Raw genomic sequence first — 26,490 nt, 5'->3', positions numbered from 1 at the left:
CAGGACCAAACTACCCCTGGTTATGTTATAATGTACAAAAGAATACTAAGAGATAAAGGGGCAGCACACAACTAGTAATACAATATTTTACACAACTCTTAACACATGGAATCCATAATACAATATTTACATCATTGTGAACATTGTGCAATAACCAACAAAACCCGTTCTTTAACAAAAATTCCAGTTTATCACCGTATTCTGGAAGCCCAAACATTATAGCTTCCAGAAAATTTTCTTTCATAACGCAACATTATATACTTCTTCCTTGTTTAAGATAAAAATGGATCTTTCCACATCAATTGTATACATATATACATATATATAGTATAGCCCAATAAATTGGCTCAGAGAAAAAGGTTTCATAGAGAAATAAGCCAAGTATGGTATAAAAGTAACTACAGTTCCTCCTGTTCTACAACTAGTAAGAAACTTCGACAGATTAAATCTTGCACCTATTGATGAACGTTATAATAATGACAACCATAGTTGGTGATAGTGTCAACCAGTATGAAAAATATTTAAAAATACTACAGGAAAGGTTTTCTCAAAAAGCAAAAAGGGCATATGACAATATTTTCAAACAATTTCCATATCAAAATTGTTGGTGATAATGTCAGAAAAATCTTAGAAGGGATTGGGATATTTCCAGAAACTATTACCACATTATTTTAACTTTTGAATTCAAGTAAAGCATTTTTTCTTACATCTTTTTCATATGCTGCCGATGAACTTATTTTCAGTTTAATATTTTACCTGAACTTCCTTTCTTCAAATTTTATTTTTACTGAAAATTCACAAGATTTATAGAAAAGCTTATAATATCCTGAGAGATAGTCCTGCCAAGGAGTTACAAAGATTGATTTTGGTGACTATAGTTACTGTGAAAATGTCTATGAAGAGACAATACGTATACAAGCACAAATACTTTACAAAAGATGTGCACGAAGGCACTCACACAACACTTGAACAACTACACACAAATGCGTAAAAATAGCAAACATGCATTAAGGCATGTGTTTCAATAAAAAAAGAGAATGCTTGAGACTCTCAAGCTTGATTAATTACAAAGGGGGAACACCCTTATTTATATAAGCAAAAGGGACCACATGGGGGGCTCCCAAAGGAGTCGTTGGGGAGCCCCCAATGGTCACATTTGTGACCGTTGAGGGGGGGCCCAACGACTCTATTGGGAGGCCCCCAATGTGATACGACACTTAAAAGAAAAAAATAAAAATAGAAAAAAAATAAAAAGAATAGAAAATAAAATAAAGAAGAAATTACAAGCATTATTCCAAGTGGAATATGCGTAAAAGGTGAAATTACAGAAATACCCTTTTGGGTATATATATATAGAGAGAGAGAGAGAGAGATACGTATACATACATACATAGTATATATGTATATGTATCTCTCTCTCTCTCTCTCTCTCTCTATATATATATATATATATATAAATATATATATATATACATATACTTACAATGTTGGTTTGCAATTACATTTTAACACCCCCCCTCAAACTTACGGTGCGATAACCGCAAGTTTGCCAAGAAGGAAGTGAAATTTAGGCGAGCAAAGAGCCTTAGTGAAGAAATCCATTAGTTGATACTGTTAGATTTTCGTTTGTACCTGCATTAAGAAAGAGAAAACAGAAAAGGAGAGAGGGAGAGAGAGAGACGAGAAGAGGGATGCAAAACACGACTGCGGTTGTCACGATTTCACTTATGAAATCGTGACCTAATGTTGGTATTAATATACTTAAGTATATACAATGGGTCGGGTCGGGTTTGGTGTAATATCCGAACCCGAATACAAAAGAAATAAAATAAGTTACACTTATACAGGAATGAACTTGAGTCTGGACAGGTGAATAGTAATTCGGGCCTGGTACAGGATCCAGACCCGAAACACTATTCACCTTTTTCACCCCCCCTCAAGTTGATCATGGTTATGGACCATGCACAACTTGCCTTTAAGCGTCCAAAAACGATCCTTTGTTAACCCTTTCGTAAATAGGTCTGCAACTTGTCTTTCAGTATTAACAAACTCAGGCTCAATCTCTTTTTCTTCGACTTTCTGTCTCACAAAGTGTTGGTCAATCTCAATGTGCTTAGCACGACTGTGATGTACTGGATTGAATGACATGTTTATAGCACTTTGATTATCACATAGCAAGATAGTGTGGGAGATCTTTTCTCCTACTTCAGTCAGTAGATGTCTGATCCATGTGACTTCTGCAGTAGCAGCAGCCATAGATCTATACTCAGCCTCAGTACTTAACCTAGCGATAGCCTTTTGTTTTCTACTGCTCCAAGAGACTAAATTTCTTCCAATGAAGACGCAATATCCTGATGTAGATCTTCGTTCATCAGGATCTTCTGCCCAGTCTGCATCACAATATACAGTGAGTCTATGCTCATTTTTGCCATATGGTTGTGGTGAGTATGTCAATCCATCACCAATAGTCCCTTTCAGATATCTAAGGATCCTCTTGACTGCTTCCATATGTCCAGTACGTGGCGCATGCATAAATTGAGACACTTGATTGACTGAATAAACAATATCAGGTCTAGTGAATGTGAGATACTGTAACATTTCTATTATGCTTCGATACCTGGTGAGGTCATCACACAGATCTCCATCATGGACGCTAAGTTTTTGATGAAGCACACTCGGAGTTCCCAGAGGTTTGCAGTCTTGCATGCCTGCCTTACGGAGAACATCCACGGTGTACTTGTGCTGAGTGAGTGTCAAGCCATGAGTTTGATTATCAACTTCCACACCAAGAAAATAGCGTAGAGCTCCAAGATCTTTCATTTTGAACCTCTGACCTAGTAAATCTTTTACTTCTTGGATGTGGACCGCAGAGTTTCCTGTGATAACAATATCATCGACATAAATTAATAACAGAGTGGTCACAGTCTGACTTTTGAAAATGAACAATGAGTGGTCCATCATGGAACGTGAAAATCCATGTTTCTGAATCTCTAGTGAGAAGCTATCAAACCAAGACCGAGATGCTGGATTCAGACCATAGATAGCTCTCTTTAACCTGCACACATGGGTTTTACAATTTTGTTCTTGATATCCAGGGGGTTGCTCCATATACACTTCCTCTTTAAGTCCCCATGCAAGAAAGCATTCTTTACATCAAGTTGACTCAACTTCCACCCATGCTCAACAACCAGAGAGATAATAATCCGAATTGTTCTCATTCTTACAACCGGACTAAAGGTCTCATCATAGTCTTGCCCTGCTTCTTGAGTAAATCCTTTTGCCACGAGCCTTGCCTTGTATCGTTCAATGGTTCCATCTGGCTTGTACTTTATCTTGTAGACCCATTTACACCCGACAACATTTTTGTCAGGCGGTCTGGGAACAACTTCCCAAGTTCCACATTCATGTAAAGCTTGCATTTCATCATTCATGGCTTCTACCCATTTGGTAGAAGTGGCTGCCTGGTAGTATATAGTGGGCTCATCTTCCTTATTGAGAGCAGTTAAAAACAGTTGAAGATCCAAGGAGAAGTTGTTATAACTAACCCACCTGTCAATGGGATGTCGTATGCGGCTCGATTTTCTGACCTCAAGAGTGTGAGAATGAGTCGGATTACTGACTGGGACATGATCTGAATGGCTTGATGTTATCGGTCTCTGTCTAGAATAGACAATGCCTTTGTATATGCCCGGTATTTTTTCTGAATCATGTGGCCCCGACGTCTCAGTGTTTTCAGACATCTCTTCTTCTCGCTGCACGCAATCTGATGAACATGCTTCACTGGAGTTAGCAAAAAGTTCTGAACTCAACCAAGGATAGTAAACTTCAGTTGGTATATTCGTTGCATCAGCTTTGTCATCAAAATTTTGTTCATCAAAGACAACATTTCTTGAGATTCTGATACGTTTGTTGATGGGATTATAACACCTATATCCTTTGTAGTCATCTGCGTAACCCACAAACCTACACTTCTGGGCCTTGTCTTGAAACTTGTTTCTCAGGGACCGATCAATATGCACATAGCAAACACATCCGAAAACACGCAGATCCTGATAACTAGGATGAGCTCCAAAGAGGCAGTGATAAGGGGACTTATTCTCCAGAACAACCATTGGCAATCTATTTATCACATGCACGGCAGAATGAAATGCTTCTGTCCATAGATCGATGGGAAGATTGCTGTCATGAAGCATACTCATGGCACTTTCAACGATGTGCCTATGTTTTCGTTCAGCAATCCCATTTTGTTGAGGAGTGTGAGGGCAGGACACCCTTCTTCCTATTCCGTTATTTCGAAGAAAAGAAATAAAATCACGGGATGAAAATTCCCCTCCTCCATCACATTGGAAAAACTGAATAGACTCAGAAAATTGGTTTTTAACCAAAGAAAGAAAACTTTGAAACAAAGAGAAGACTTTTGACTTATGTTTTAAGAAATATATCCAGGTGTATCGAGAATAACTATCAACAAAGATTAGATAATATCTGCTTCCAGACCCAGAGACAATTGGGGCGGGTCCCCACACATCAGAACAAATAATCTCAAAAGGTTTTGAAGCTCTCTTATTAATGGAATGGAAAGGTAATACATGACTCTTGCATGAAAGACAACTGGAACATTTATGACTACTCTCATCCCCATTAAGACTTTCCTTTGGAATGAGATTATTAGAAACAAGTTTCTCAATAAAATGACTCCCACAATGTCCTAACCGACTATGCCATAAGAATGGCTTATTACATTCAGAGATACTAAAAACACTGGCAGAAGAGGATTAACACGACTCTGATGAAGGCTTCGAAATCAGGTGAGAAGAGCGAACATCATGACATGGAGCTTCTTCAAAGACATACATGTTGCCTCGTCTCTTCCCTTCAGCGAATGTTTCCCTCGTGCGTAGGTCCTTGACCTGCACAGAGAAGGGAGTGAATTCGACTGAAGCATTATTATCATCAATAAGTTTGGAGACGGAGACAATATTTTTCTTAATGTCAGGAGCATGAAGAACGTCAGAAAGAGTAAGAGTGGAATGTGACATGGGAATGACAGTCTTTCCAACATGTGAAACAGGATGGTGGGATCCATCTCCAGTGACAATCTTACTTTTTCCAAAATAAGGGATAGGGTTAGAAATTTTACCTGCATCGCCTGTCACATGAGTCGCTGCTCCGGAATCGACAAACCAAGTGCCTTCATCACTCTGCTTCAACTTTAACTCTGACAAGGCAGATATCAGCAAATCTTTAATCTCTCCACTGTCTCTGGTATTTGTGAACTTTCTCTTGGTTTCTATCTGTGGACTCTTTCCTTTATTCTCTGGATTATGCCAGCAATTCGCCTTGATGTGCCCCTTTTTGTTACAAAGAAAGCAAGTAGGGATAGATCTTGTTCCCTGCGCATGAGTAAACATGTTTGGAGTGGGAAGTAAACCACGCCCTCCGTGCCCACTTCGCCCTTGTCCTCCTCGTCCCCGTCCTCTACCATAAGTCACTCCTGTAGCAAAAACTTCTTGAGAATTTGGATGATTATGAGTTTCTTCAGAGAATCCCTTCAGAGTCATTTCATACTGGATCAATTTGGCTCGTAGCTCATCAAAGGTAGGAAGAACAGGGAGGCACAATAGTGAAGTGACTATCATATTGTAGTCGGACCCCAATCCACTCAGGGTTTGTTGTACCATGTCATTGTCACTAACGGCACACCCTATAACTGCAAGCTGATCTGTGATCACCTTCATCTTGTTCAAATATTCCATGATGGTCATGGAATCTTTTCTTAATAATTGAAATTCTCTTTTTAGAAAAACTACTCTTGCTTGAGAAACCTGCGAATACGTCTGAACCAGTCGTTCCCAGAGTTGTAGAGCTGTACAATTGTCAGGAATGGCAAGGAGGATCTCTTGAGATAGGGTTGATGTGATGTATGCAACAACTAATTGGTCTTTTCTTTCTCAATTGAAAAATTCAGCACTCTTGACATACACGATGGAACTCACCCCTTTATCATCTTTTTCTTCTCTCGAACTAAATTCTGGTGGAACTGGAGTGGTTCCATCTAGGTGGCCTAAGAGGCCTTGACTCCTTATGAAAGGAATAATTTGCCTCTTCCAGATCAAGAAATTTGAGGTATTCAACTTCTCAGAAACAAGTTGGTTGAGAAAACTCGAAGAGAGATTTGATTGAGAGTGATAGGGATCCATAGAGATTAAGAATCAACAGAAATGTTCAACCCTCGTCCAACACCCCTTTTTTTTTTTTTTTTGGCTGTCAGAGGATCACAGACGATTAAGTTCAGAGGATGAAGGAACTTGAACTTTTCTATGCACCAAGAAGAAGACTTACGTAGAAAAGAAAAAAAAATCACAAGTCACGTATCCCTTTTTCCTTTTTTTTTTTGCTAGTACAGTAAAGAATGATCAAGAATAATAATAATGCACAGCAAACATAGGAATCAAGAGAAACCCTATAGCATCCGAGGGTACAGAGATAAAATTTTAGAGAATGTAGAAAAGAAAAATGGAATCAAACAATTAATAAGGGTGAGTTTAATGTCTCACGTGAATCAATTCACGAGTTTAATGCCTGGGAGAAAAAGGATGATTCACGTGAACTAGTTCACGTGAAATGCTGCTGTCAACCCACGATCTGGATTCACGTGAATAGGGTTCACGTGAATCACAGATTCACAAAGAGATAACTCACGTGGGGTGTGAGTACACAAGAGGTTTCAGAAAGATGAAAGAGGAACGGACAGAAAAAGAGGAGACGAAGAACAGAAAAAGAGGAGACGACAGAAAAAGAGGAGACGAAGAAGAACAGCGAAAACCTCAATTTCTTGATCCTTGTCACGAGCCAGAACCTTTTTTTTTTGCCTCTAGATGGATCTACGCTCTGATACCATGTTAGATTTTTGTTTGTACCTGCATTAAGAAAGAGAAAACAGAAAAGGAGAGAGGGAGAGAGAGAGACGAGAAGAGGGATGCAAAACACGACTGCGGCTGTCACGATTTCACTTATGAAATCGTGACCTAATGTTGGTATTAATATACTTAAGTATATACAGTGGGTCGGGTCGGGTTTGGTGTAATATCCGAACCCGAATACAAAAGAAATAAAACAAGTTACACTTATACAGGAATGAACTTGAGTCTGGACAGGTGAATAGTAATTCGGGCCTGGTACAGGATCCAGACCCGAAACACTATTCACCTTTTTCAGATACTCAGACGTCACGTACGAGAGATTAATGACCTTCTTCAAGTAATCTTCTCTGACATAGTGGTAGTTCATTTCTATATGTTTTGTTCGCTCATGAAAAGTGTGATTCTTGGCAATATAAATTGCACTCTTGTTGTCGCAGCATAACTTGTTTGGTTCTCTAATGAAAACTCTCATATCTTCTAGAAGACACCGAATCCATACAATTTTCATGGTAGTGGACGCCATGGCTTTATATTCTTGGAGGACAGAGAGACCTTCAGTTGCTTTTTACATTGCCAAGAAATCAGAGACTCACCTAAGAAGACACAAAAATCAGTGGTGAAGTGACGATTATTAGGGTCACCTCCCCAATCTGAGTCAGTATAAGCAATTAACTTTAATTCAGAAGAAGAAGACAAGAATACTCCCTTATTTACAATTTTCTTTAAATATCTGATGATGCGAAGCACAGCACTCATGTGAACGGTTGTGGGAGCATGCTGAAACTGACTGACAATATGAATTACATGAGACAAATCAGGCTGAGTGATGCTAAGGTACATCAATGAGCCTACCAGTTGCCGGTAAGGAGTAGGATCGGTTAGAAGGATCCCGCCATCGATCTTTATTTTTTAGTCAACCATTTCAGGAGATTCACAAACTTTGTCATCGAAAATTTCTGACTTGTCAATAATCTCACAGGCAAGTTTAAATTGAGATAAAAAATAACCACGTTGAGAATAAGCAACCTCAATTCCAAGAAAGTATGTCAGAAAACCTAAATCTGACATCTCAAATTTCGAAGTCAAGACAAACTTAATGCCCTTGACTCCTTGAACATCATCACCAGTAATTAACATATCATCAACATAGAGCAATAATATCACAATCCCTGCATCAGATTTTCTAGTAAATAATGTAGTATCAGTATAACAAGAAGAAAATCCATTTTTTAGCATTACACTGTTAAATCTATCATACCAGACTTTGGGAGCATGTTTCAAACCATAGAGGGCTTTTTGAAGGCGAAGAACTTTATCTTTAGGAATCTTCATGCCTGGTGGGGCATCCATATAAACTTCTTCATTAAGATCACTATTTAAAAAAGCATTTTTCACATCCATTTGAAAAATGTTCCAGTTTTTTATAGACGTAATAGTAATAAGACATCTAACTGTAACCATTTGGGCTACAGGAGCAAAAGTTTCTTCATAATCAATACCATATTTTTGGTCATACCCTTTTGCGACTAAGCAAGCTTTGTATCTCTCTAGAGATCCATCGCTCTTAGTCTTAACCTTAAATACCCAACGACAACCTATAGTTTTCTTTCCAATAGGTAGAGTTTGGAATTCCCATGTCTCAGCTTTTCTAAGAGCATTGAGTTCATTTTGCATAGCTTCTTGCCATTCTATACATTTTTTTAGCTTCTTCAAAATTTCTTGGTTCAAAGTAAGAATGAATAGCACTAAGACAAGCCCTATATCTGGGTGAAAACGAATCAAAAGAGACAAATCGAGTTTGAGGTCTCCTATTTCTTTCAGATCTTCTGTGATCAGGAGTGGGAACGGACTCACTATATTGATCAATAGCACTTCTGAAAGTATCTCGATTTCTACGAGAATAGGTTATTGGGTCACTTGAAATTCTGTTTTCTTGGATATTGGATGAGTTAAGTTCATCAATATCTACTACATTTTCCCCATCATGATTTGATGATACTTCATCATTACTAGACATATCATCATTACTAGACAATAAGTCAAATAAGAAAGAATAATCAGTATTTTCCTGGTGGGAAACATTTCTTTCAAATCCGCTCTCATTTTCTAAGAAAGTCACATTTCTTGAGACATATAACTTATCATTTCTAGGGTCATAACATCGAAACCCTTTTTGAGTTTCGGAATATCCAAAAAAGACGCAAGGAATAGCCTTGGGAGAGAGTTTGTCATTCTTATCAATAAGTATAAAACACTTACAATCAAAGAATGGTAACCTATTATAATCAGGTTCCATCTTATGTAAAACTTCAAAAGGAGAGATCTTTCTCAAATTCCTAGAAGGTAAGCAATTTATGAGATATACTAAAGCAAGGGCTGTCACGGCCCAAAAGTTTTTAGGAATATTTTGGGATATAAGAAGGGTTCTAGTGGTCTCAATGATGTGTTTATGTTTCCTTCCGGCTAACCCATTTTGTTGAGGGGTTTTAGGAGAAGACCTTTGGTGAACAATACCACTATCCTCAAGATATTTTTTGAATTCATTAGAGAGATATTCTCCTCCAGAATCACTTCTAAATATCTTTATGTTGTTGTTGAATTGATTCATGATCATTACATGAAAGGATTTGAAGCACGAAAATACTTCATGCTTATACTTGAGAAAATAAATCCATGAATATCTAGAAAAGTTATCCACAAAGATTATATAGTAAGAAAAACCTCCTTTTGAAACAATTGGTGCAGGTCCCCAAACATCTGAATGAACAATTTCGAAAGGTTTAGAAGAGAACATAGTTCTTTGCTCAAAAGGTAAACTTTGCATTTTCCCGAGAATACAATCATTACAAGAAAATGAACTTTTACAGAGATCTTTTGCAAAATGTAAATAAGACAACTTGGTGATGTTAGGATGACCAAGTCTTTTGTGCCACACATTTACATCTTTGTGTCGGGCAACATTACAAAAAAATTGAAATTTGAAGAGAATCCATATAGTATAAGTCTCCCTTCCTAAAGCCTTCCCCAATCAATTTCCCGGACCGGCGATCTTGTATTGAACATTTATCAAAAGAAAATTTAATATCGCAACCATGGTCTGAGAGTTGAGAAACAGAGAGAAGGTTTAAGTTTAGCTTAGATATAAATCTGATTTTTGAAATAAAAAAATCTTGAGTTTCAAAATTTCTTATGCCTTTAATTTCAAGAGAGGTTCCATCCGCAGTGAAAACAAAAGATGGTGAAATATTTTTTGAATAATCGAAAAGAGAATATATGTTTGGGGACACATGAAAAGATGCACCGGAGTCCAAAAGCCAAGAGACTTTACCTGGAGGGGAAGAGGTAGATACAGCGGCACCGGCGGTAGCTCCCTTGAGGAGAGGTTGAAGAGCTTTCACTATTTGATTTAGTGAAAGAGATCCACTTGAAGATGCCTCCTCCTTTTGCAGTATATCGGTGGTGGCCGTGGCTAGAAGTCTCTTCCATTTAGGGCATATCGGTTTGATATGCCCCGGTTTTTTACAAAAATGGCAAAAAAAATTGCTATAGTCCTTCTTTCCCCCTTGCCCACTATTTCCTCCTTGATTTTGTAGTTTGAAATGAGGAGGACGATAGGCTTTTATATTGTTTCCGGATCTTGATACGGCATTGACCCCATCATTTTCTTCATAATTAGAAGGAACGGCAAGTACATTTGATCCTTGTTTACTTAGACCCATACGGGTCTTTTCACCACTTAATTTGGTGATAACATCCTCAAGAGAGGGGGGAGTAAATGAGGATAAAAGAGACGACCTTATTTGCTCAAATTCAGGCCTTAGCCCATTCAAAAAGTTGAAGAACCGGTCTTCTTCAAGTTGCTTGTGACGGAGTTCAATTGCTTCTCCACTCCTTTTTTGTTCGAGTATAGCAAGCTCATCCCAAATAGAAAAAAGGTCGGCAAAATATTTTCTAATAGTCATGTCGCCTTTTTGAAGAGTAAGAGTCTTCTTTTGAAGGTAGCATTTATGGGAAAGATCCCTTGAAGTATACATTTTTTCAAGATAATGCCATGTTTCCGAAGCTTTCTTGAACTTAACAATATTGGCATTAATCTTGGTTTCAACCGACGAAAAAATCCAAGAAAGAATCTTAAAATTCTTCATTTCTCATTCGTCATGTTTCTTGGAATAATCCTCAAGTGATTTTGTTCTTTCATCCCCTTTAAGAATCTTGATTTCTCCATCTTTAACAATAGTAATTTTCGGTTCAAGTTCCGGGATTGTGCCTTGCACATAACCCCATAAACCCTTCCCTTTTATGTGAGCCTCTATGTTCCCGGCGTAAACATGATAGTTGGAGCCATTTAATTTAAAGTTGAGAGCAAAAGAGGACTTTTTTTCGCCCATTAGAGAGTAAAGATAGAGGGAGAAATATGTACCAAAAGGATATCTTTAAGTCTTACTTGCACAAGATTCTTCTAAAATATTGGAGAAGCAAGATCCACCACTTCAATCTTCAAAACACCAAAGGCACGCTTTTTGAGGCACTCGAAAAACGAAGAATCCCACGATCCTCTATCACCAACCTGGCTCTGATACCATATGAAAATGTCTACGAAGAGACGATACATATACAAGCACAAATACTTTACAAAAGATGTGCACGAAGGCACTCACACAACACTTGAACAACTACGCATAAATTCTTAAAAATAGCAAACATACACTAAGGCATGTGTTTCAATAAAAAAAGGAGAATGCTTGAGACTCTCAAGCTTGATTAATTACAAAGGGGGAACACCCCTATTTATACAAGCAAAAGGGACCACATGGGGGGCTCCCAAAGGAGTCGTTGGGGAGCCCCCAACGGTCACATTTGTGACCGTTGGGGGGAGGGGGCAACGACTCTATTGGGAGGCCCCCAATGTGATACGACACTTAAAAGAAAAAAATAAAAATAGAAAAAAATAAAAAGAACAGAAAATAAAATAAAGAAGAAATTACAAGCATAATTCCAAATGGAATATGCATAAAAGGTGAAATTACAGAAATACCCTTTTGGGTATATATATATACTTACAATGTTGGTTTGCAATTACATTTTAACAGTTACATCTGTGGAGAGATTCAGACTTTGGACAAGTCTTCTCCTTAGTTTAAGACGAATGGCATACATATTCAGTCTCCTGTGAAGATTAGACATAGTGAGAAACATAAGGTATTTGTACAAGTGAAGGTTATAGATTTTATAAATCTTAAGGAAGACAAACCATGAAACCAAATCACAAAACTGTTTCCCTGCTTTTTCTCCTAGAAGATAAACAATCCTACCAAATAGATTTTTCATAGTATCAACAACTGGAATGATAAACAATTTAATATTTAGTTTTGTCTAATCCTTAAATTTTCTCAAATGCAGTTTCTTATCTTTAAACCTTCTGCTATTTAAAATTAGGGAAATTTTCATTTAGGGGCCAACTTTTGCCCCTAATCACAAAAATGTGCCTCACATTTCTGAACTTCCTGAGATGAGCCTTTGATATAGTGAAATTTGCCAAACACATGCCTTATCCATTCATTCGGGTTAAATCTCAGCTAAATCAAGTCAAAAGCCAATAGCGCCCTTCCCTTTCCTATGAGGGTAAGCAAGTATTTTTCAACTCCAAAGGACAATATGAGAAATTTAAAAAAAAAAATTGTTTCCCAAGATTATGGGCATTAATCTGAGGTCTCTATTTGGCACTTTCTAGGAAACTTGTGGCCCATATCAGGAAATTCAGAAACATGCGGCCCTTTTTTGGAATTAGGCATAGTCACAGATATCGGTGATATTTTCAAAATATTGCGATATTATGGCTGCATTTTCAGCAAACAATATTATAAGTAAAATATCGCAATATTTTGAAAATATTGCCAATTTGATAATATCATGATAATGATATTCACGTGATAATATCGCAATATTATCAATTATTGTTACTGTTTTTATTTATTTTCTACAACTTAAATGTATTTTTCTTCTTTATTTTGCATTTTTTACTTATTTTCTTTTATTTATTTTATTATCTAAATATGATATTGTCTTATTTTTTGTTACATATATATATATAGATTTTAAGCCCCAAAATTTCTGAGATTTATCACCAAACCTATAATATTGTGAGAAATAACCTCACCGAGATATAGCCGATACCAATATTTGTGACTATGATAAAAGGTTTGCCCCTAAATGGATACTGCAAAAAAAGATCCAGAAGCATTGTAATTTGAAGGTACAATTTCTGAATCTACTTAATTTCTACTGTAAATTGTGAATGCACACAACCCAACAAAATGAAGAAAACAAGAAACAGTGCATATACCGGTCAGATGATGCAAATCGAGCAGCAAAGGTCTTAGGCTTTGCCCTATCTCCATACAAAGTTAAACCAGCAGTGTAATCCTTGAAAAGCAAAATGCATTTTCATAAGTCTCTTATAAGCTAAGACCACATTTCAAATCACATGCTGTGTATCTTGCAGCAACAATTCTAACAGACCCTAAGATTTTACTTTTAAATTGTCCATTATTTGTAGAAACTTTATTTGCAGTTAGCACAAGTGCACAAGGGGTGTGTGTGTGTGTGTGTGTAACAAATGTGACCACAGCCAAAAATAACAGCAGTTAACAAGATTAAGACCTTAATTTTCAACCACCTCATACAAAGTTGATAATCATGATTTATGTGCTCATAAAATTATTCTATTAAAAGTTTCTTCCTGAATAATTTGAATATATTAGACTCATAAAACTTTAACACAGAAACTTGGGGCAGTCAACGGGTCCAGTTTGTATCGGGTACCCAACCCGAATCGAATTCCCCGGGTATGGGCATGGAAAGTGCCGACCTGAATAATATTCAGGTTGACCTGAACCCGATTCGAGCAATATGTGGGCCAGGTTTGGGTCAAGATTTTTGCCAGGTACTCGACCTGACTCGGCTTTTTTTCCAAGTACCTGACTCAGCTTTTTTTCTGAGTACCCGACCCGACCTGAGTATTTTATATATTTTTTTCATAAAAAAAATCTAAAATTATGTCGGTCTGGGTTTAGGATTCTATTTTTGTGGCCCGACAAAACCTGAACCCGGTTATTAGTTATATGGGCAGGTTCAGGTCAACCCTGACCCAACCCGTTGACATCCCTAGATAAACTCAGAGATTTTTTTTCTCAAGACCTACTGTCAAATAGAGAAAAGTGACTGCCTTAAATACTAAAAGTAATACAAGGTGAAACATCTAAAGATACCATCAAAAGAAGAATCACTTCATGACCAAACAGCCATGGTGCACGAGTGTGCATTCATGACAATATGTGCAGGTATCTCATTAACCAGAAAAGGAAGCAGCTTTATGGAAAAGGAGTACCAAAGAAAGAGTGCATAGAACTGTTTGCTGAATTGCAGCTAAGCGACCAAATACATTAAAGCACCACTACAAGGAAGATTGTTTGCATGCCAAGAAGAACCCCAAAAGAGAACCTTACCCTTTACCTCTTTCAAGAGGTGGAGGATATGTCATCAACAATCTCTTTTAAAGATTCTCCACCAATATATGACTTTTTTTATGCAAGCTATATTCATCTCCATTCTTTGCATGTCAAGAAAAAAACTAGAAGAGAACCTTACTCTTGACCATTTAACAATCTCTTTTAACAGATTCTCCACCAGTGTATGACTTTTTTTTTAATAATGCTGTATCTATCCCCATTAGTGTACACAATTATACACACCACTGATAGCACATTCACAATAAAGGAAAGGCACTGTTTTCCAAGGAAGTTTGCCGCTTGGCTCCAACTTTCCCGGGCATTGCAAACATACAATTTACGTTGTGGCAAATGCCCCGAAAGTACAATGAGAGGATGTTGAACCTCCAAGTCCTTCTAAAAACTTTCCGCATCTGCACCTTAAGAAAAAAACCCTCCCCTGTTGCAAATGTGCAGTTAGCGACTGTCCACGGTCATTCCAAGGAGCAAATGTGTGCAAACAGCACTTGAGTTGCTAATGTTAATTCCAAGTACTCCAAATGGAGAGACCAAGTTGGCAAAAAAGTAATACCAAGCAAATATGTTTTTTGTAAACATGGCTGCACAAAGCACATCTAGTAGTGCTAGCCTAATTTCTAGTAGCCATATCCTATCTTTAACACTTGAGGTTTCCCCTTGTGAAGGATTAGTTTCTAGTTACAAGCTAAACGCATAGTCTAGATCCACATGACATGTAATGTCTCGTATTTTTCCATGATTTTTAAAGTCAAAAAATATAATTTTTAAATTATATATTTTTATTTAATTGATCAAATCATAGAAAAATAATTAAATAAGAGGTGACGTTAGCTAGGTCTGGGTGTGGCCGGCCCAGAGCCCACTGATATGAGCTAATTGAGTTAAGTATAACTTGAGAAATTTTTAGTTTTTAACCTTTAAATTTGAGCGAAACTCATGTTAAATTTAGGAGATATTCGAAAGCGGAATTCATGTATGACCACCATTAGATCCGCCTCGGAATGTAGATCTCATACGCGGTCTGTTTTTCCGAAATCGGATTACGGTTGGCCCAAAAAATGTATTTTTCAAAAATGACCAGCCTCTATTTTTGAACTTTTTCTGGGTTAGATCGAACCAGATCCGCTCCGATTGATCCAAGTTAGTATGGATCTGGACTCATGATCCATATTGACTAGGATCCAATCCAGGTTGAGATCCAATTAGATTTGGATCCTTGATCCAAATCTGGATCCATAATTCATCCATGGCAATTTTAAAACTAATTTGAATTTAAAGTTTTAAAAACAACTTTAAAATAGAATAAGGATGAGGTAGAACTCTACCCATAAGACCTTCCAAAGGGGGTGTCTCCTCCAGTGGAATATTCTCTTAGAATATTAAATAATAAAAATAAAATTTTAAAAAGATAAAATCTAAATGGATAAGAGTGTAGAGTTCTACACATAGTAGAACTCTACTTTTTAGAGGAGAGATCTAGAGGGGACGTCACCCCCTTTCTAGACTAATTAACATAATATAAAAAGAGGACTAGAAAGCCTCTCTCAAGAACTTGTGTTCTAGAGAGAGAGTGAAATAGAGAGAGAGAGAGAGTTGAGAAAAAAAAAGGTGAGAGAGTGAAAGTCGTGTGGGTTAGAGAGAAAGGAAAAAAAAAAAGAAAGAAAAGGGAAAAGAGAAGAAAAAGAAGAAAAATACACCATTCTACTTTTTTCTCTAGTTTTTCAATGTACAATTCAAGGTACAGGTTTCTCTCTTAATTCGCTCGGAATGAGAATCGTATAAATCGATTTAAGCATGAGTTTAGAGGAGAAAAAGGGAAAATCTGATTTCAAAGCTATATATATTGTTGATTTATATATATATATAGTTAATTTTCATGGATGTCGATTTCCCAGTTCATGCAAATCTGACAATATTTGTATATGTATATATAAATAAATTTCAGGTTTGTCGAGTTCTCATGTTCATGCAATCTGAATATATATAGATATATATATATATATATATATATATATATTTCAGGTTTGTCGAGTTTCATGCTCATGCATCTTAATATAATTATGTATTTCAGACTTGCCAATTTTAGAACTCATGCATCTGAATATCTTTATGTATTTCAGACTTGTCGATTTTAGTATTCATGCATCTGAATATATAAAGATATATGTATGTTCAGATATGTTGATTTTATTGATCATGCAAGAAAATACATGAAATTCAGATTATCGATTTTTGTTCTTGCATCTGAACATGCATATGCATCCTAGATCTGTTGATTTCAGTATTCTTGCATTTGAAACATATATATGCATTTCTGGTTTGTTGATTTCATATTCATTTAATATATATTTTTCTGATTCAGTTGTTAAAATATTTATGTTGGTCGATCCATGTACATGAATCAGCCCAACCGATTGTATCATGTTTATTTTTTGTCTGGCCGACCCATATACATGGATCTGAACATGTCCAAGGGTTAAACCAGCTGTTAACATGATTACTCTTGTTTGATTCATGTCTGCCCAGCAGTTTGCTTATTTTTCTGCCCAGCTGATATAAACTTATGACCAGCTGATTTTTTTGATGTTATGTATGATAATGAGTGGCTGGTCAACCCATGTACATGATTCTGATCATGTATATAGATCAGCCCGTTTGTGAATATGTGAACCTATGGCAGGCCAATCCATGTATATGAATTCGTCTATGTACATGGATCAGACCGACTGCTTATAGTTGTTTTTTGTTCAACTGATTGTTAACATGCTTATTCATACTTGGCCGATCCATGTACATGAACTTGTTCATGTACATGAATCAGCCTAGCTGATTGCTAACATGTTTAATCATGTTTGGCCGACCCATGTACATAGATCAGCCCAGCGATTGATATGATAGTATATGACTGACCGACCTATGTACATGATTCTGATCATGTACATGGATCAACCCATATGTGAATATGTTAACTTACGAATCAGCCCAGATGATGATATTTGAGATTAGTCGATACATGTACATGATTCTGATCATGCACATGAATTGGACCAGTTATGGCTAGTTTCTGATGGCCGATACATGTGCATGAATCTGATCATGTATACGAACCGGACCAGCACATTAATATTTTTTGTTTTGCCGATTTGTGCACATGATTTGAGTATGTACATAAATCTGATCCTAAACTGATCAGTTTGCAATTGTGCATATCATACGCATGAATCTGAAAATAATTGGATGTTTGCATGACTGTGATCATATGTTAAATTATGTATATATAAATATATATATACATATACTTATATATATAAGTATATATATGTATATATACATAATATATCTCTTTTTATTTTTCTGTACAAACCAAAAACCCGATAGGGGTGTTTTGGTAAATCCACATGTACCTTTTCTTTTTTTGTTTTTTTTGTTTTTCTTTCTTTTTCCCCTTTTTCCTTTTTTCTTTTTACTTTTTCAGTTTTTGTTTTAAAGGACCATAAGGGGCCCGGCCCCACCTAGCTAGTCGTTGGGGCCCCAACAGTCATATTTATGACCGTTGGGGCTCCCAACGACTAGAAGGGAGCCCCCTTTATGGTCTTCCTTTAAGCTCTCCTCCTCTATATATAGAGGAGGCTCCCCCTTGTAAATGTATAGGGTTTTCACCCTTCTCTTCCTTTTCGTCAATAATATCCAACTTATGACTTTAAGTCATTTTCCACTTTTGAGAGTTGTGTGTGTGCACATTTAGTGTTTGTGCTCTTGGTTCTAGTGGTCACTCTTAAAAAGTGCTTTTTGCTCTATTGGTGCTTCCGCCTCTTTTCATTACATGGTATCAAAGCCAGGTTGGTGATTGGGCTTTTCTTTGTTATCTTGGAACGTGTGCCTCTCAAATTTTTGAAGAAATGAAGGATATTTGGTGCCGATGGAACGTGACTCTAAAGTGGAGCTTTCTTTTAAGCTAAATGGGTCCAACTATCTCATGTGGGCCCCCGCTATGGAAAATCATCTAAGAGGTAAGAAACTTTGGGGTTTTGTTATGGGAACTACTCCTAAACCCTCTCTTGTTCTCACCAAAATCGAAAATGAGGTTGAAAAAGCTTTAGATGGCGATGAGCGCATCAAAGCTATTAATGACTATCAATCCAAAATTGAGGACTGAGAAAGTAACCATGCCAAAATTTTGGCATGGTTTATGAACAATGTAGACCTTAAAAATTGTGCTAATATTGCCAAATTTAGAAGGGCCAATGAAGCTTGGTTTTTCCTTAAGGGTATGTATACCCAAAAGGATCTTGCTCGACAATTTTTTTGTCAAGAAAAAATCCGTTCCACCAAACAAATGGATATGAGTGTCCGGGACTATTTTAGCTCTCTAACCCCTCTTTAGGATGAACTTGCTCTTCTTGAGCCTAAGTGGGTGGCTTCGGAAGATATTGAGTTAAGAAGGAAACAAATTGAAAATGAGCACTTTTTTCAATTTCTTCATGGTCTTCGCCCGGAATTTGAACAAGTTAGGGCATCTCTTCTCCATAGAAGCAAAGCTCTACCTATGCCAAGAGGAAACTCGACTTGGCTTAAGTGTTAAGAGTGATGAAGTTTTGGCCGTTACTAGGCCCGGATCAAATGTTAAAGCATATAGACCTCCTCACTTTAACAAAAATAGCAATGGGCCTAGAAAGGGAATAATATGTCATTATTGTAATGAACCGGGGCACATTAGACCGGTTTGTCCCAAACTTAAGGGAAAAGTAGCCGCGGTTGGAGAAAGTTCTCGAAAGAAGGAAGAAGAAAGTGCCAAAGAGGGAGATATCAAAGAAACTCTTAATCATATCTCTGAAGTTCTCCAACATCTTCTCAAGACTTCTTCTTCAACTTTCGGAGCCGCCATCGCCTATTCTTCATCACCTCCAGGTATGTGGATACTAGACTCTGGTGTTTCTTTTCATATGACATCTCATAAAAACTCCCTTTCAAATGTTTTTTCCGAACCCATATCCTCTTGTGTTTCAACGGCCGATCGAACATCTTTAAAAATTGAAAGTATTGGAACACTTGATTTTAAAAACTTTTTCGTTCCTAAAGTAAGAATCATTCCAAAAATTAATTTAAATCTTTTTTCCGTTTCTCAAATCACCGATCATGGATGTCAAGTCTCTTTCTCACCTAAAGATTGCACCGTGCAGGATCTCCAGTCAGGGAAGCTGATTGGGCAAGGCCATAGAAGGGGTGATCTCTATTTTATGGACTTTTTGACTCTTCCATCTAAGTCATCTTGCAATCTTGTAAAAGACAAAAGTATTGGAATTTGGCATGAGAGACTTGGTCGTCCAAATTTTCTAAAAATGTCTCTTTTTCCTTTTTTGAACAATACTTGTAAAGACAATCACATGGCTTGTAAAGATTGCATTTTTGGGAAATCTAAAGTTACTCCATTTCCTCAAAGAAGTTACTTCACCACTCGGCCTTTTGAACTTGTTCATTCCGATGTATGGGGACCTTCCCCTATTTTGTCTAAAGGAGGTTTTTCGTACTATGTGGTCTTTATTGATGACTTCACTCGATTTACATGGATTTACTTTCTAAGTCGCAAATCCGAAGTGTTCTCCTTCTTTAAAGAATTTCATGCGATGGTTAAAAATCAATTCTTGGGAAACTTATCTATTCTTAGGTCCGATTCGGGAGGCGAATACATGTCCAATGATTTTCAAAGCTATTTAAAAGAAAACGGAATTTGTCAGCAACGTTTTTGTCCCAACACTCCGCAACAAAATGGTCTTGCGAAAAGAAAGCATAGGCACATAATAGAAACCGCAAGAACATTATTAATTTCAAAAAATATTCCAAAATCCTTTTGGGCCGAAGCAGTTCTAACCTCAATAGAACTCCTTCATCCTCTTTGAAAAATCTTTCTCCATTTGAAAAACTTTACAAATTATAAAAGACTAAGAATTTTTTGATGTAAATGCTTTGTTCTAACTCACAAAAATGATAAACTTTCTCCTAGGGCTATTGAATGTATTTTTTTGGGATATGGCGAAAAACAAAAAGGTTATCAATGTTTTGACATGCTTAAGAACAAACTTTATATCTCAAAAGATGTCACATTCCTTGAAGAGGAAAATGGTTTTTCGCACCAACCAAATGAAAATATTGATTATTCCTTTCTATTTGACTTGTTGCCTCAAGAAAACATCATAGATGATCATATTGATCCTAGTGAATCCCTTAGCGAAGATCATTTTGAACATCCAAATGATGATCAAAACTTAGAAGAAAATGTTTCAAGTCAAATACAAGTCTACTCTAGAAGAAATGAAAGGAATCCTCTTTGTGCCCTTGAAAAATTCTCTCAAAGTGAGTCAATCGAAGAAACCTCCCAAAGAAAATCAAATCGTATTTCCAAAGTACCAAATAGATTTGTTTCTTATGATTCTTTTTCCCCTAACTTTCGAGCATGCCTACTTGCTCTTCACTCCTTTTATGAACCATCTCATTACAATGATGCTAAACAATATGCTCATTGGAATGAAGCTATGGAACTAGAACTTAATGCTCTTAAAAGGGCGCAAACTTGGGAAATCATTGATCTTCCCATTGGCAAAAAACCCATTGGATGTAGATGGGTTTTTAAAGTAAAAACTAAGAGTGATGGTTCATTGGAAAGGTATAAGGCTAGGTTGGTAGCCAAAGGATATGCCCAAGAGTATGGGGTAGATTATGATGAAACTTTTGCCCCAGTTGCTCGAATGACTAGTGTTCGAGCGCGTATTGCTATAGCCTCGGTTAAAAAATGGTCAATCTTTCAACTTGATATCAAAAATGCTTTTTTGAATGGTAATTTGAATGAAGAAGTTTATATGGAACCGCCTCCAGGTATGAATTTAAATGGAAAAATTTTGAAATTAAAAAAGGCCTTATATGGACTTAAGCAAGCTCCTAAAGCTTGGTATGACAGGTTTAGTAATGTATTAATCAATTTAGGTTTTTCGTCTTGCTATACTGACAATGCTCTTTTTGTTAAAAGGACAGGTGACTCCATTATTATGCTTTTGTTGTATGTTGATGATATGATCATCACTGGGAATGACAAAAAGGGAGTAAATGATGTTAAGTCTATGTTAAAAGAAACTTTTGATATGTCCGATCTTGGATATTTGAGATACTTTTTAGGAATTGAAGTGGCTTATTCCGCGCGAGGATACATCTTATCTCAAATGAAATTAGCTGCAGAAATTTGTACCAAATAAGGAATATCTGATGAAAAGAAAGTTGAGACTCCCGAAGTTATCAATGCGAAACTGAGACTTGAAGATGGTGTTCTTCTTGAGGATCCAACCCACTACCGACAATTAATCGGATCCCTCACCTATCTATCCATCACACGTCCAGATATAGTTCATGCGGTTCATGCAGCAAGCCAGTTTCAGCATGCACCTACTTCGGTTCATATGGCGGTCGTAATGCGAATTGTGCGATATATCAAAAATATCATCTCCAAGGGGCTCTTCTTATCCTCTTCCTCATCTCTTGAATTGATTGTTTTTACTGATGCTGACTGAGGAAGAAATCCCAATGATCGTATCTCAATTACGGGTTTTTGCATTTTTTTAGGTGAATCTCTCATTTCGTGGAGATGCAAGAAGCAGCAGAAGGTCTCACTATCATCTACTGAAGCTGAATATCGGGCTATGGCAATGACAACTATGGAAATCGTATGGCTCATAAGTCTCCTTGGTGACATGGGCGTTCCCATTTCCACTCCCACCAAGCTCTGTTGTGATAACAAAAGTGCGATATACATTGTCAGCAATCACACCTTTCATGAGCGGACCAAGCATATCGAAATGGATTGTCATTATGTTCGAGACGAATATCTCAAAGGGACCATCACATTACCATATGTCACTTCAGAATATCAACTGGCTGACTTCTTCACCAAGGCGCTCCCAACTCCACGATTCATGTTTCTTCTTGGTAAACTTTCAGTCTTCTCCCCTTAAAGTTTGAGGGGGCATGTTAAATTATGTATATATGTATATATACATAATATATCTCTTTTTATTTTTCTGTACAAACCAAAAACCCGATAGGGGTGTTTTGGTAAATCCACATGTACCTTTTCTTTTTTTGTTTTTTTTGTTTTTCTTTCTTTTTCCCCTTTTTCCTTTTTTCTTTTTACTTTTTCAGTTTTTGTTTTAAAGGACCATAAGGGGCCCCACCTAGCTAGTCGTTGGGGCCCCAACAGTCATATTTATGACCGTTGGGGCTCCCAACGACTAGAAGGGAGCCCCCTTTATGGTCTTCCTTTAAGCTCTCCTCCTCTATATATAGAGGAGGCTCCCCCTTGTAAATGTATAGGGTTTTCACCCTTCTCTTCCTTTTCGTCAATAATATCCAACTTATGACTTTAAGTCATTTTCCACTTTTGAGAGTTTTGTGTGTGCACATTTAGTGTTTGTGCTCTTGGTTCTAGTGGTCACTCTTAAAGAGTGCTTTTTGCTCTATTGGTGTTTCTGCCTCTTTTCATTACATCATATGCATGTTTTATGGATTGTATGCATGAATTGATCATGAATGGTGTAGTCTGCAATCTTTCATTTGCATGCGTATGTACTTGGCTTGATGTGCATTTTTTTGTGTTTTAAATGTGCATTGTGAACATGTTTGAAAACTACGTGTGTACTCATGTTCACTGAAATTTTACAATTTTGCATAAATTACTTGTTGAGATATGTTAGTCGTCAGATATAAACCACTGTGGGTTGTGTAGTCCAGGAGCATGTATTGCTCCAATATTATTTGTTTATGCATTTACAAAAAGACTTATGAAAATTATTTGTTTTCCAAATTTAATTACACTCTTAAATTGTGAGGGTCAGGGCTCAAAATTGTTTTTACATGTGGATTTGCAAAACGGTTATTACGTAAAGAACTTGAAATTGATTTGAAATGGTAAAAGAGACCGAACAATGTAATTAATCACTTCATTGATGTTCCTTCCACAGTGTGAGAATCTTTGATGGCGATCATGGGGGACTGTGAGGATACTAAAACTCTGTGTGTGATTGTGCTCGAGAACCCGATGTGTGGTTTACTTTCAGGCCATGGTTTTAGGGAGCTTTCAGCCACTTTGTTTGGGGGTATTGTCGTTGACTTAACTGCAGTTATTGGTATACCAAGAAAGTGGTGTCAATGGTTTAGGATTTTCATTGATGTCCCAACATTAGGTGAGGATTTCTAATATTCCGATGGAAGGTGAGGATTCCTACGAGGAACAAGTGTGGAAACTAGTAATAAAATACGAATTGTGTGTTAAGCTATGACTAAAAACCTAACTTGAACCCTAAAAATTTTGCCCGTTTTGAGTATTTTCAAGTTTAAGAAAAAATGAAAATTAAATTTATATGAATTTAAATAGGGACATACATGCAAAAGCAACTCTGATAAATAACTTAATAAGTTATTCATGTATATGCATTGAATCATGCATATTTTACTGATCAACGTTATTTCATTCATCTTTGCATATTTGATGTTGCGTAATATTTGGTTGAATGTCTGAATGGTAGGATAATTGTGGTAAGTTATTGCTTGTAATTTTCTTTGAAATTTATGTTATGCTATTTATTTTATTGTTTGGATTTTTAGAGAAATTCGTACGAGAACTTTGATTATTACCTATGTTCTTAAAACTGTTTTACAGGCACAGATGGTTAGTGATATCCAGAATTGGCTAGCTGGAGATTGCGAGGCTTGTGATTGGTGTTTGAGTTCTAACAAGATATCATGATTTTGATATAGTTGACTTTTATGTTCTAAACTTTTGACTTTTGATTTAATTAATGAATTTAATTTTATTATTTCAAGATTGATTCAACGCATGGAATGGTTTGTTATGTGCCCTAGATCCTTGGGAGGTTTTCCGAAAATGTTTAAAAAAAAATCCACTATTTTTCAAGGGTCATTTGGGGTCGTTACATGACGGCCTTGTATCCTGAAGAGAAAAATGATAGTGCCTAATTAGTCACTGTAGTATGGATGTGTATTTTCTCCACTTTCCAAAATGTTCTGCTAATAAGATCTACCCTTAGAGAGGACATTTTGGCATTCTTATGACTCCTACCACAGCCTTTCAGACCCAATTTACCTTCAAACCATAAAAGAATCAAAATTTGGTGCATTTAATCTTTGTTAATGTATGAGCAACAACCATTCATGGGAAAACCCAAACTCACATATAACTCAATTTTTCATTTTCTTGACATAGATTAAACTAAAGACACCACTGCTACTGACAGAAACAAAACTTACTTCTTAAAGCAAATTGAAAAATAGAAGATAACAAGGGAAATTAAGTTCTGTTCACGTATATGCAATTCATCCTTCTCATACACAAACAGTCTAAAATCTCATCTCAAAATTGTACCAGAAACTCGCTGAACAAAAACGAGAAAAGCAATAGAACCGAGGTTTTGGTCCGGAATTCACCTCGGGCTCCATCATATCTTCGAAATTCGGGGGAACGCGAATGGCGAACCCGTCGCCGACGAACTGATCCCACGTCTTCGTGCTAGAGATCGCGGGGAGGGCCGTCTTCTTTGGAGCGGGTTCGGAAGATGTGATGGCATGGGAAGAGAGACCCCATGTTGGGGTGAGTAGTAGAATTGCAGAGGTGGTAGTGCTGAGGGTAAGGCTACGCCTTGATAATGGGGAATGGTAGAGATGGGGAGGGTGAGAATGCAGATGGGAATGTGGGGGATGGTGGGGTTTTGGAAGGAGGGGTTTGTTGGGGGCGGAAGGGGGTGAGAGGAACTTGATGGTTTTGTGGATTGAACATGGAAGGAGGAGACTGGCATCCATGGAGCGCAAGGAGTAGGCACTAGACACGACCAGCATAGACGATGAAAGGAACGTCTCTCTCTCTCTCTTACTAGATATAGATGGGCGATGGGGTGCGGCTTGATTATTGGGTGTTACATGATATCCAAAGGATTTTTCGAAGCAATTTGGGCGGAAGATCCTGATTCCTGGTCAGTAATAGGTTGACATTAAAGCGAACCCCAATAACAAGCTTCTAGTCTGTACTGCTGCGCTTTAATCAGGTTTACCGTACCCTTCTACTCATACGTGGGAAACTCGTTTCTTGGAAAAACTGTTTTTTTTTTCACAGAGAAAGCTGCGGTTAGGTAGTCCCCTACCAGTTATACAACCATACCATTTGGGGTTCGAACTTGCAACCACCCAACACGTGCACTAACTGCTCCTGCCAAACAAGCAGAGTCCCCATTGTTTCTTGAAAACTGTTCCCAAAATGGAAAACTTACCGTTCTCCAAAATTATGAGAAACTCGTTTTAGGTCACCAGGGTCGGCTGGCCTCCTTGAGATTTGAGGCCACATCCTATTTTGGAGGGGCCTCAAATCTCATAAAAATTGAAAAGAAAGATTCGGAGTGAATTTTATTGATGTCTATTACAGGGAAGAAGTTTACAAAGTAACTTGCCTTTCACTCCACGGGCATACAGGACATTTTGCCTTTTTCTGACTAAAATAGGAGAGAAAATTTTTGTTTTTTTATGAGTTTGTTCATCTAGTTTGATGGGGTCGATTTGCATCGTATGAATTGCAATGTATTGAAAATGTTGTTATGTTTATGTGATTTTAAAAAAAGAAAGCACTGTTATCCCATTACATCATTTTATGAGTCTTTTAGAGTGTTTTTTCAATTTTATGCTCGGACAATAGGTCCATTTGAAGCATGGTTTAAATATGAAGGGTATTAAGAATTTAAGAAAAAAAGGTGCAACCCCTTTAATAAGTAATAAAAAATTTATGTACAATGAAAAAAAATAATATATATATATATATGAACCCAATTAGTAAATATGAAGGATATTCATAAATTAAGAAGAAAAAAGGTGCAACCCTTTCAATAAATAATAGAATTTTTGTGTACAATGAAAAAAAAATTAAGGCCTCGTTTAGAGGCTTCCCTTGAAGCCTCAACTTCTCTTGAGCCACCCCTGCACATCACATGGAAAAACTG

General features: G+C 37.0%; 1 protein-coding gene across 2 annotated transcripts in view; it reads right to left on the bottom strand.

The window, feature by feature from the left end:
- Positions 1–25,462, bottom strand: part of LOC149833844 (tagatose-6-phosphate ketose/aldose isomerase, putative (Mog1/PsbP/DUF1795-like photosystem II reaction center PsbP family protein)) — a 73,647-nt gene extending 48,185 nt beyond the window's left edge. For both annotated transcript variants that reach the window (XM_090011064.1, XM_090011065.1), the window contains exons 1-2: positions 24,935–25,462; positions 13,267–13,346 (exon numbers count right to left, since the gene is read on the bottom strand). In XM_090011064.1, the coding sequence (XP_089867190.1) occupies positions 13,267–13,346; positions 24,935–25,342 (488 nt within the window). In that variant the 5' untranslated portion in view covers positions 25,343–25,462. The remainder of the gene's footprint in view (positions 1–13,266; positions 13,347–24,934) is intronic.
- Between the last annotated feature and the right edge of the window lie 1,028 nt (positions 25,463–26,490).

The sequence above is a fragment of the Nuphar pumila genome, chromosome 6, assembly GCF_984573655.1.
Source record: "Nuphar pumila chromosome 6, dmNupPumi1.hap1.1, whole genome shotgun sequence".
In the NCBI taxonomy this organism is placed as follows: Eukaryota; Viridiplantae; Streptophyta; class Magnoliopsida; order Nymphaeales; family Nymphaeaceae; genus Nuphar; species Nuphar pumila.
The sequence above is the reverse complement of the archived record's forward strand: the minus strand, read 5'-3'. Positions and strand labels throughout refer to the sequence as shown.